Below are 11339 nucleotides of genomic sequence, written 5' to 3'. Positions count from 1 at the left end.
TAGAAGCAAGGAGCGTAAGGTCAGCTGGCATAAGGTGTTATGGAGTGCTCACATACACCCAAGTACAACTGCAAATACATGGAAACTGATGAGAAATTGTGTAGCAACTCAGGAAAAACTTCAGAGAAGAGGGGTGCAGTTGGTACCAAGATGTGGAATTTGTAAGAAGGATGTTGAAAATCTGAATCACTTGTTGTGGTATTGCCCATTTGCGAGGTAGTTGTGGGAATGGATATCAAGTAAGTTCCGATTCAGAAGCGGCTTCTCCAGTGTGACACAAGCTCGAAGGATGGCTCAGGATAGTAGCGTGCTAGTGAGGCATATGTGGAAAGCAACAGTAGTGGGTGGCATGGTGGCTCTTTGGTTTCATAGAAATAAGGTACACTTTGAAGATGAAAGTAACAACTTTACCTTTTGTACAAAGTATGTGAAGCAACAAGTTAACTGTGCTATACACACGTCAAAGGGTACTATGTATGGTAATGCACATCATCACTTTGTGAGATTGGCTTGGGGTGCTGAACTAAAACTAAGGAAAGCTCCACAGATCAAGGAGTGCAAGTGATTACTGCCTGAAATAGATCAAATCAAAGTTAATGTTGACGGGTCTTCCATGGGAAATCTTGGATTAGTAGGGTGGGGTGCAACGTATCGAGATCATAATGGTGAGTTTCTACTTGTGAGTTGTAAAGGCTTAGGGGTGGAGACGAACTATGTTGCTGAGTGTTACACAATTCTGGAGAATGCGGAAGTAGCAATTGAGAAAGGTTGGCTAAACTTATGGTTAGAATCTGACCCAGCGGCTGCGATAGAAGCTTTTAGTACGGGCAAGATACCATGGCAACTCAGTAAAAGATGGGGGTGGTGTAAAAGCAAATTGCAAAGATGTATGCTCTCTCATACATGGAGAGAAGCTAATTTTGCAGCAGACACTGCTGCAAAAAGAGGATCTCGCTTAGATAAAGATGAAGTAAGTGTGTATGTAGGTATTCCCTTATGGTTGTATAAATGGGAGAATCTTAATGGATTGTATTTTAGATTTGTAACATGAACTTGATATGAGGTGTTACTGACCAGCATGTGGCTGGTGAGTAACTCTCATGGAGTTCATACACTTTTGTAACTCTCATTTTCTTAATATACAATAGATAAACTTACCAAGCCAAAAAAAAGGATAGATGTAAAAAAAAAATCGATTTAAAATTTAGGCGTCCAAATTTAAAAATTAGAAATAAACACTGAAGAACTAAAGAGGGACGTCCAGAGATACTTTAAATTCGAACGTCAATCTAAGTGACATCCTAGCTATTTAACTTCTATACGGGTGGGAAATTCCCCACTTGATATATTAGCTATTAGCTTATTATTAACTACGGTTTACAACTTCCATTGGAACGAGTTTTTTGAATTTAGGGGGTGTAAACTTTACACTTTATACTGTTTACCCTCCCTTGGAGATTTGGAATATAATCATATCATTCATCGAAATAATTAGAACCGACACCCACATTTCTATAGTTTTTCCTAGAGAAGCAAACTGATTCAATCCAGTTATTTCTCCCGAACTTGTGATCAAGTGTTTGATCATGTAAAAGAACGCGCTTACATAACTTTTAACTCGTAGATGCTCGTATCAAAAGAATTTCATAGCTAAAATTTTATTTGCCGGGGAGTATCTGATTGGTGTATATAACTGGATTACGACTATCTTCCTCATCCTCATCCTCGTCCTGCGTTGGTCCAGAGTGTCCAGTTGGCCTAAAGCTTCGAGAAGTTGGCGGAGTGTCCGTTTGGATGTCAAAGTTTGAGGGAAAGGTGCTGAGATTGGCGAGATTGTTTGATGTTGAAGAGTTGTTCGAGTATGCAGGCTGCAACACTGATATGTGGTGGTGATGTTGCTGCTGTTGCTGTTGCTGCGAGTTCTGGAGTGCATTTGCTACTGCCTGTCTACTATTTATTAGTTGTGTCTGCACAATCGATAACTCGGCCTGTAGTGACGCTACCTATACGTTTCATGGAAAAATGAAAAGATATAGGCTGCTGTTAGTTTGTGTGGATGCATAAAATTTGTGCATGCATGGCTGATAGATGATTCTAAAGAGCCGATCAACACGTACATCTTGACCAAAAGGCAGTAACTGGTAACAGAACACCTTGTCTTTTGAACATCACAGAATGATTATATTTCGACATAAGATGTCAAGGAGTTCACATATAGCAAATGTGAATGAGCTCTTATAATAATAATAACAAGAAGGAACTAAATTTCAGAAATTTTTGCGAAATGTTCACGAAATTTTTCGTTTTCCGTAGGTATAGAAACATTTTTTCAATTTGGTTCATTTTGTACACTAATATGTAGTGTTTTACGAAATTTACAGAAAATTTCAAATGGTAGCAAATACAATAAATAATTTAAATAGTGGTTAAATTATTTTTGTCAATTTAACATTTAGTATTTAGTATTTACTAGTAACTAAACATTAAAAACCTAATCTTTCTCAAACAAGCATTTAGCATTTAGTATTCACCTTGCCATTTGTATTGCTTTTCCTTTTAATTTTTTAATATATATTTTTGAGAAGATTGTTAATTTTGAGAAAGTGAGTTGTTTATTTTGGTCATTTTTGGTGTATAGACACATATTTAAATTTGAAAGAATAGTTGCTACACCATATTTTTGTTGTTGTTGATGTATTTGCATATTTTCTCTTACTTTTCGTGAAAATTTCTATATTTTTGTTTTCGTGTGGTCACCGAAACAATAACCAAAAACGATATTAATTCCTTGAATAACAATCAAGAAAATTGTAATTTGAAGTTATTGCTCAATTTACTGCTATATAGTAAAACAATTGTAAAGCTTTTGAATAAAGATTTACCTGCTGTTGCAAGGCAAGTATGGTAGACACACAACCATAAACAGGGTCGGAAAGCCTTGCTTGAGCTTCATAAGATATAGTAACAACAGCATCATGCCTTTGGTTAGCTGGTATATGCAACAAAAGCTTAGACACATTACTTGCACCGAACACTTTATGAACAGCAGCAAACCTGGCTGCCCCTTGGTCTGATCCAAAATAGGGAGCAAATATGCATCCAATTATACATTTCCTTCTCAAGAATTTGCATGCCCCACAAGGTGCTGAAGCCGAAACCACGGTCGAAATGGATGGAGCAGCTCGTTTTCCACCACGACGACCTTGGAATGGTTGCTTATCGCACGACTCATCATTTTGTTGATCATCCATGTATTAAATAAATAGCGTGTCAAGAATGGAAATGGTGAAGAAAGAATGGAATGGAGCTAATATGTAGGGAAAGAGCACGCTAGTCTCGTGAAGGGTTGGCGAGGTGAATGAGGTGTGCTCTTGGGGACGTTATGGTAAGCAAAGAGGGACAATCTAAGCAAAGATTTGAAAATTGAAACACACAAAAGTGTTTATTTATAGCAAAAGTTTGGTGAGTGGCACACGGGCAAAGGTGGTGCCAATCTTCTTTTTAACACACACTACTTAAGTTCATCAATTTCCTGTCCAACGATTCATTGTTTCCAGCTTTTAAAGAGATGCAGATACATGGAGTTTTGAAATGATTTGCGAAATATTATTTATTTTTGCATATTTTTATCTTTTTAGTGTGGAAGCCTTCATACTTCTTCCATACATTATGTTTTAGTTGAAAACTTTTATTTTCTAGCTCGTCTGCTCGTGTAAACCATTACAGGTGAACAAGCACAATCTAAATTGAACAACAGTTAAACGGTATTGTTATACCGACAGAGAGACTATGCATTTTGAGCAACGAACAGTATTAGCCATTGGATCCAAGAAATTTCTTCACGAGCAATCATATATGTTCAAGTTCAACTGTTCAAGATCATGAAAAGTCAATGGCTCAAGGGACAGTAGTGTAAAACAAGTTTTGGTTGGACTGTTGGGGACTTGGGGAGCACAAGATTTGTGCTGCCCCTCGCGCTTGAAATGGGGAATATGGTGGTGCATTAGACGTGCATGGGCCTCATAGTTCATACTGGAGATCTTATACCCTTAGGCCTTAGGCTCAAGAGGAATAAATGAATTTTTGCTTCGCAGAATATATACATTTAATTGGATATATGTAACAACTTAAACTGAGTTTGTTACTTAAATGTTCTAAACTATTAATTACGTTAACTCACACTCTTTGGCTTTGTAGGAGGCACAACCGGCCAAATGCACAATTTGTGTAGTATTGAGTAACAACAAAAAGTTACCTGGGTTGTAACTTGCAAGTAAAAGCAACACCTTACCCAGGCTTTCTCTTAACAGGATGATGTCCGTTTACGGACAATTTATATAGTGTCTTGCGTGCACAGCTTATATATATATATGACAAGTTAATTTAGGCGAGAATAGTTGCCTTGAAATGCCAAAATATGACATGTCCTATAACTGCGACATTGCTGCTCCAAACAGGAACACCAAAGTCATACAATGCCCTTCTTGTGGCAGAACGGGCGTTCAGGCCTCATGGACAGGATAAGCGTCCAGAACCTTGGTGATTTGCATGGCTGGATCGGATATCCTTCCATTCTCTGGATAAGGTGTCAAAAGCAAACACTTTGGAGTGAACGGCGACTATGTTAGGAAAAGACAACGCTGGGTAGGAAATGGCGACTTCGCCCAGAAAAATGACGATTCCTTGATACAAAAACCCACAAGTTTTCTGTGTTGGCCTCAAAGGAAATATATGTTTGATCCACGTAATCTAGTAGTAGTTGAAGCCTGTCAATGCGGATAGTCGGATACTAGACTGCATGACGAGACAAAAGTTGCTCCTCAAGACCTCCTCTTCTGTTGGACGGTGTCTTGGGCAACATGGTGTAAATTGATTTAAGTACCTGGTTCTTCTCTAGTTGAACGCAAGGTAAAAGCTGACTGGCATAGAGTCAAGGATAAAGCAAATATCACATTTTCAAGCACCTGGAGAGAAGCCAACTTTGGGGCAGATCGACCTAGCTTTGTGCCAAAAAAGTTCACTCTAAGGAATGGTGAGAAGCATTGGTGGCCATCACGACCGGATTTTGTAACAAGGGTTGAGAATCAACATCTCACCTATTTATTCTTAAAGTTGGAGAGACCTATACAAGGCTCTCGCATGATGCAAATGTAAAAAAATCTTTTTGCTCAGTACAATTACCCTTTAGCAAAAAAAAGAAAAAAAAAGTTGTAATAATTCATTTGTGAAATAACGAGAATCATTCTTTATCACTCTGAAGAAGATGCGACATATAAGTAAGTACCATGGCTTGCGTACTATCTTGAACTTGATCAGATCCTTTGCAGGAACTTCTTACCAATTTTCAAAGATTATACCAAAAACGACTAAAAAGAGTATCAAACTTTACACCTTTTCACAATTTGGAGACCAAACTTTTTTTCTTGACAGTTTGGGGACCAAATTGTATGCTTTTTGCAATTTAGGAACTTCTGTCAAATTTCTCTAACACTGTTTCTAATTTGTATTTTTTTTTCGAAAAATAAAAAACATATTGATGTGTACAACTATAACTCACACGCACACTTCTCACGTGATAGCAATAGGTCTTCCCCAAATTACAATTTCGGTGATCGAAAAAAAACCCCAAAAACTTTCACTTAGTTCTCTATAGTGAAAGCTCAAAAGCTTTCACTGCGACTGAATAAATGTATGAAATTGCTGAATAAGTAGAATTGGAAAGTAACTTGTTAGTGGACTAAATATCTTATTCTTCCAAAATATTGGAGAATTCTTATTCAAGAGATGCAGTTATCATACAAAAAGATCATACAAAAAGATCATGCAGTTCATATCAGATACAAGTTTAAATAAAAGAACCATCCTAATGAGGTCCTTGAGACTCTTTACATTATTTAAAGATCATCTAACAGATAGGAGGATATCTGACTGAGTTGTTCTCTCATAAGAGTCTTCAATATTGTTAAATGGCTGAGGATCCACTTGAGACTCTTTATTTCCACCATCCAATGGTGCAACCACTGTTGAAGTCGGTTATGATGTGAAGGCATACGATCTGCTTCCATTGTCGTCTACCATATGTGACTTTTCAGTTTCTAGGCTTCTAGCCATAGGCACATATGACCATGATCCCAAAACGTTGTTATCTTCAGAAATACAGAACTGGTTATGGTCTTGCTGCAAAGAAGTCCCACCAAAGTCTATCGTTGTCGTTCTGACTCCCTCGTTGAACAATGTTGTTGGTTCCTCTAACGATCTTCTGGTACGTTTTCCTTTTGGCTCATATGCTTGGTCATAGTCCTCCTCTAGCCCTTCCAAAACCAAGCTAGATGAGCTTGAAGATGTGCTGTTATCGCTCCTTCCCTTGCTAATCCTACAAAGAGCCAATATGTCTGCACCAAGAGGATATATATTCTTTCAAAGTGTACTCATGCATTACACAACTTTCTTTCTTACCTATACCATTCACGATCCTTTCTTTCTCACCTTTTCGGGTAAAACTCAGAATTTTCGGATACCCTATTTCAGAGTTATTTATAGGCAGGGGCGGAACTAGGATCTTGTATAAGCTAGGGGGGGCTACTTTGAAGTTAAACTTCAAGGATTTTTTTTTCCTCTTAAGAGAACCAAACAATATTGCACACAAACAAACAAGAAGTTTTTTTTTTAGGTTTTAATTTTTTTAATTTCCATTTTTGATATTTGAGAATGAACTTGGAGAATAAGAGAGTAAAAGAGATACTGAATTGTTAAATATATATATATATATATATTTACCGTGTGAGAATGCTATTATTCTTTTTCCATTCTTTGAAGAAGTCAGGTTAAGAAAGAGGAGACATACTAGTATATCTCCTAGAAAACTTTTCTATTTTTTTTTTCACTAGAAAACTGCTCATGTTCTTTATTAGTACATACTACATAGGATATAGTATATAGAGTTAGGGGTTGTTTGTTTTTTTTGAATTCAGCATTCAGAGCCTCTTAAACTTAAGTTTTAAGCATTCAGAGGCTCAAAACTTGTTTGTTTTTTTTAAGTAGTTTAAGCATTAAGTGGTACTTTTAGCATTCAGCATTCAGCACCAAAATTTCTTCTGAATGCTGAATTCTAATACTTGAAACAAAAAAGTCTTTTCTTGTCTTTTCTTAAGAACCCAATCTTAAGAACCCATCTACTTTCCTACCTTAACTTTTATGGTTTCAAAATAGGTTCTTCAAAATTTGATGTTGGCATCACGGGTTTTTTCATTTTTTTTTTGGTGAATGATATCCACTTTGTTAAAAATAGAATTACATATATATATATATTATGAAAATAAATAAAATATGAAAATAAACCGTTAAAATATATTTGTGAAAGCATATTTTAAATAAATTTATTTATCATTTATTTTTTTTGATAATCCATCTCTTCTCCTCAAATATAATATATATTTTGTTTAACAAGAAATCAAGTTAGTGTTTAAAATAGATAGCATGAGTAAAATTGTCCGAATGATTTATATTCAAACCTTGAGCTGGGTTATTCTAAGAAAACAAACATGTTTTTAGAATTTAGCAATCGGCATTTAGCATTCAGAGGATGAGCCATTCAGCATTCAGCATTCAGCATTCATAGGCTCAGAAAAACAAACGACCCCTTAATATATTTCGTAATTTTCGACAGTTTTGTTAGTATAGATATAATATATTTTTTTTCCTGAGAAAGTTAGGGGGGGCTATAGCCCCTGTTAGCCCTCCTTTGGGTCCGCTCCTGTCTATAGGGTCATAAATCGCCGGGATATTGCATTGTCCCTCTGATTTGCCAGTTTTTGGGGTTTTTTTTTCGATCACCAAAACTGTAATTTGGGGAAGACCTATTGTTATCACGTGAGAAATGTGTGCGTGTGAGTTATAGTTGTACAAGTCAGCATGTTTTTTATTTTTTGAAAAATAAAAAATAAAAAATACAAATTAGAAACAGTGTTAGAGAAATTTGGCAGAAGTTCCTAAATTTAAAAAAGCAAACAGTTTGGGGAACTGTCAAAAGAGGTAAAATTTGATACCCTTTTTAGTCGTTTTTGGAAGATTATATCTTCAAGACTAGCATTTTGATCAGTATGCTGGAGATTGTGGGCTTGCCATGAACTACTTAATCTATCTCCACTTGTACAGTAGCTATTAGCAGGAAGCAGACAAATAGATTGAGTAAAGAATACTCGGCCAAATACAAAACTAAACCAATCAATAATATAGCAGTACGTGTTTATCTATCAAAGCATGTCAGCCCCTATCATAATTTGTTATATTATAGGATTTATAGCTGTATTTTTTCAATCAAGGAGTTCGAATAAAATCGTAAGTCGACATCCAAGACATAGATATATATATAAAACCGGAGTAAAACCATGAACTGTGTTTTTTATATTAGTGAATATCGTGTGCTAATCTTCATATCATTCAGGTATTATATAAGTACAGTAGATGGTTACAAGCAAATTCACAATTATAGAAACACAGTTCATGGTTTTACAAGACATGCCATGCAAAGCCAACACATTATTCCACTTTACCAAGTTCTCTAGCTTTTTCTTATTTAGTTTTTCAAGTTGCGGCTCCTACGTACCAAGTTGCATTGGAATCTCAATCAGCAACAGCCCCCACCACCATATAGAGATTCTTCATCCTTCCTCTTATTTCCAAATAAAAACCACAATACTCATCAAAGAAGGTACACACACCAAATGGTTGATCCATCACTCCCTTCACTCCCTATCAGACCCAGTTCAATCTGAAGCGCCCCTACTTGAAAAACAGATTTCATCTCTTGATGAAGTGATAGAACGGGGCATAGGGAGTTTTGGGTGGAATCAGTTCTTGCAGGCTGTCCTTGTTTCTTTTGCATGGGTTTTTGATGCACAACAGACATTCATCAGTGTGTTCACTGAGGCCGCACCGGCATGGCACTGCACTCACCTCGACGACAACGAGTCATGTACCCCACTGGCGAATAAGTGCCAGTTACCAAAGACTGCATGGGCTTGGAATGACCCTGTCAAAACATGCCTAGTTTCAGAGTGGGACCTAGCGTGTGTAGGCCCGTTCGTTTCCGGGCTACCCACTTCATCTTTCTTCATTGGTTGTCTAATGGGTGGACTAGTTTTAGCCACACTGGCTGACTCATCCCTCGGCCGCAAGAACATGCTAGTTCTATCGTGTCTAATGATGTCTTTGGCAGGTGTTCTAACTGTTTTTCACCCAACATTTTGGTCTACTCAGCCTTGAGATTCATCACTGGGTTCGGGCGTGCGACAATTGGCACATGTGCACTTGTACTATCTACGGAGCTTGTTGGAAAACGATGGCGTGGGGAGGTGGGTATTATAGGATTCTTTTGTTTTACAATTGATTTTTATCATTGCCAGCCATAGCTTATCTTAATAAAGATTCATCGTGGCGTAAACTTTATCTTTGGACTTCCATACCGGCAATTTTTTATTCTATATTGGTTCATTTCACTGTCCATGAATCACCTAGATGGCTATTTGTTCAAGGAAGAAAGGAGGAAGCAATTAAGGTACTGAAGAGTATGAGTAATAACATAAACTTTAGTTTCTCTGATGATTCTTTGTCGTCTTTATCAATCAATAAAGAGACGTGGAACGTCGACTTATACTCTGGAATCAAGATTTTATGGAGTAAGGGGTGGGCTTTTCGGACGATTATCTTCAGTTATGATCGTTGGATTTGGAACTGGAATGGTATACTATGGTATGCCATTAGGCCTTGGTAACTTAAACTTCAATCTTTACTTGAGTGTCACGCTTAACGCTTTATCAGAGCTACCAGCATCATTGATCACATTCTTCCTTATAGGTAAAATGAACAGAAGAAGTGCAATTTTGGTGTTTACTGTAGTAAGCGGGGTCTGTAGTATAATGTGTGTACTGGTGGTTCCAAAGGAACTGCAGATTGGGGTGGAACTAGTGTCATTCTTCAGTGCATGCACCGCATTTAATGTGTTGCTAATTTACACATTAGAATTGTTTCCAACGTGCATTAGGAACTCTGCTTTGTCGATGGTGAGACAAGCGGTCGTGTTTGGTGGTGTATTTGCTCCAATGTTAGCAGCAGCAGGAAGGGTAAACAGTTTCTTATCGTATGGAGTGTTCGGTTTGGTAATAGGCTGCTGTGGATTCTTTGTGATTTCTTTGCCTGAGACAAGAGGTGGGTGCTTCTGTGACACAATGGATGAACAAGAGTACAAGGAGATCAAGGAATCATCCACTGCAGTTGCCAGCTGTTAATGACAATGGTGTATGAGCTTTACTACTTGTTTCTTTGTGTCTTTTCTAGTTCAAGTGATGTATTTTAATTTAAAATATGGTATTAGTTGTTGTAGTCTTGTAGATGAGGTTCTCTGTCATTCTCCCTGTGACTTTGCTCCTAGTTTTCTGACATATCTTACAAATATAGCTAGAAATCTAGAATCGAATTGCAGGTGGGTCACACTAGTTTTCTGTGAATCTCATTAACAGAAGAGTTGAAGCACCATGGAGTTCCTGGAACTTACTAGGACATATACAATCTTTATGTATTACGTTTGAATCTATTGATTTTGTTCATGTATTCAGGGAGGTAACTTTGCAGCAGACTACCTTGCTGGACTAAATGTTGTTTACTCTGTCCCTCCTTTAGATAACAAACTCTGAAACTCACTACTATTGTAGGGAGGATATTACTAGGAAAAGTGTACATACGATTTTCATTTTAATACAGGTAAGGGTCTGCCTAACCCTCGCTCAAAAATTCAAAAAAAAAATACTTCGTTAATCGTTACTACATAATACTATATTTCTTAAACACGCCTCAACACAACGAACAATTTCTTCTTCGTCCCTGGGAGTGGTGGGACTACCCAAGAAACAGGTTGGTAGGACTTGCATAAATTTCATCTTCTTCTCTTCCTCCTCATAGTAGTCAATGGATGGGATGATCAAACTCTATAGGGTCATACATAAACCCGGATAGAAGCTTAAGGTATGAACTGAAAAAGAACCATAAACTCGAAATGTATCTCTCCAACAGATACAAAACAACGTTAGAAATAAATAACTTCCCTATCTGTTAAAGGCTAAAGCATAAGCACGATTCTTAGGATATTCCTTTATATGTATCATTGAAAAACTTTCAGGCTATTAATTTAATTTGATGGAATCATGCCAACCACCTTTATTAAACACAATGCCTCAAGATGGAGACCTGGACATTCAACCACATTTTCATTTGTTCTAGTGTAAACTAATCTAGTCTTGCTATACTACCAACTATTATTGTAAAGTTTAAGATGAAAAGGATTG

General features: G+C 37.0%; 2 protein-coding genes, 1 long non-coding RNA gene and 1 pseudogene across 3 annotated transcripts; 2 read left to right on the top strand and 2 right to left on the bottom strand.

Moving 5' to 3' along the window:
* The first annotated feature begins 613 nt into the window (after nt 1-613).
* Nucleotides 614-1051, top strand: LOC147485772 (uncharacterized). Its single transcript, XM_086573581.1, has one exon. The coding sequence runs from the start codon at nt 614-616 to the stop codon at nt 1049-1051; it is 438 nt and encodes a 145-aa protein (XP_086429707.1).
* Nucleotides 1052-1658: 607 nt separating this feature from the next.
* Nucleotides 1659-3251, bottom strand: LOC147485771 (LOB domain-containing protein 20-like). Its single transcript, XM_086571914.1, has 2 exons — nt 2883-3251; nt 1659-2003 (listed from the first exon to the last, which is right to left on the bottom strand). The coding sequence occupies exons 1-2, from the start codon at nt 3249-3251 to the stop codon at nt 1659-1661; spliced, it is 714 nt and encodes a 237-aa protein (XP_086428040.1).
* Nucleotides 3252-5746: 2495 nt separating this feature from the next.
* Nucleotides 5747-8128, bottom strand: LOC147485770 (uncharacterized). Its single transcript, XR_015202162.1, has 2 exons — nt 8046-8128; nt 5747-6392 (listed from the first exon to the last, which is right to left on the bottom strand). It is a non-coding gene; the product is annotated as an uncharacterized LOC147485770 (long non-coding RNA).
* Nucleotides 8129-8431: 303 nt separating this feature from the next.
* LOC147485769 (organic cation/carnitine transporter 3 pseudogene) lies at nt 8432-10405 on the top strand (annotated as a pseudogene).
* Nucleotides 10406-11339: the final 934 nt, after the last annotated feature.

This window comes from Coptis chinensis, chromosome 7, assembly GCF_015680905.1.
Source record: "Coptis chinensis isolate HL-2020 chromosome 7, ASM1568090v1, whole genome shotgun sequence".
In the NCBI taxonomy this organism is placed as follows: domain Eukaryota; kingdom Viridiplantae; phylum Streptophyta; class Magnoliopsida; order Ranunculales; family Ranunculaceae; genus Coptis; species Coptis chinensis.
This window is presented reverse-complemented; position numbering and strand designations above follow the sequence as displayed.